Below are 1,043 nucleotides of genomic sequence, written 5' to 3'. Positions count from 1 at the left end.
TAAATGTGTGTGCTTGTGTTTGTGTGTGTGTGTATATGTTTGTGTGTATATGTTTGTGTGTATATAAACATGTTTTTATATTCATGAATATACGTATATATATATATATCTCAATACTCATACTTAATCAGATACATCACCAGAATCTGGTATTATCGTACATGTAGTGTATTCATAGCATCTGAGTACACGGATCATATAGATGTATTCACACCAGGGATAATGTATTATGCACAGGATATTCCTATACATCACACCTACAGCTTCGTTGTTGCAAGGAAACACGCACATACATATTCACTACCGAACATATCACTCCAGGCATTGGTACAAACCACGTACTACATACGTTGGTGCAAAACACGTACTACATTCATTGGTGCCAAGTACTTCACTGCAGTGGTGCAAAACCGAATAGGCTTCGCTAAAGCAAGTCACGAAAAACAAGTGTTTATGTGTACACGTATATATACACACACACCTGCCGTTATCACAGACCTCAATACGTATCGGCTTTGACACTACGGTTTGAATGCGTTAATAGGTTGTACGCATTGAAGCGTGCTGTAAAGTCTCACCGTCGCAGGCGTGCCTTGGCTAATGCATCAACAGCATATGTAGCTGCGTGTTCATTTGTATGAACTTTAAAGGTACACTTATATAGCACTATCATACACACAATTAATGTAAATGTACACGTATACATCACTCTAACATACATTATATAACATACTTTCGTACACATTCATATACCATACACATCATTAACGTACACATGTTCATCCATCTAACATATTATAATCAACAGACGCATAAGCCACTCTAACCTACATATATCACAACCAATGCCTTACAGAGCCGAGTGGGGTTCATGAGTGCCAACGACAGAGGTTTGGTGGACAATCTCGTGCATGTTTTGGTTGACTATGGTTTAGACTTCCTACCCTTCCGCAATGAAACAGGCTCCTTTGTGTACGAACTGCAACCGTATGTATGCGCGTATGCTTTTTATGCATGTTTGCTTTTTATTGTACGTGTGTTTC

At 38.6% G+C, this 1,043-nt stretch overlaps 1 protein-coding gene across 1 annotated transcript in view; it reads left to right on the top strand.

Moving 5' to 3' along the window:
• Positions 1-987, top strand: part of SARC_13576 (hypothetical protein) — a gene marked incomplete at both ends in the record, with an annotated part of 3,105 nt that extends 2,118 nt beyond the window's left edge. The window contains one exon of the mRNA XM_014292292.1: positions 857-987. Within this exon, the coding sequence (XP_014147767.1) occupies positions 857-987 (131 nt within the window). The remainder of the gene's footprint in view (positions 1-856) is intronic.
• Between the last annotated feature and the right edge of the window lie 56 nt (positions 988-1,043).

Source organism: Sphaeroforma arctica (genome assembly GCF_001186125.1).
Source record: "Sphaeroforma arctica JP610 unplaced genomic scaffold supercont1.3454, whole genome shotgun sequence".
NCBI classification, from domain to species: domain Eukaryota; class Ichthyosporea; order Ichthyophonida; genus Sphaeroforma; species Sphaeroforma arctica.
Note: the sequence above shows the minus strand (reverse complement) of the source record. Positions and strands in the feature narration are given on the sequence as shown.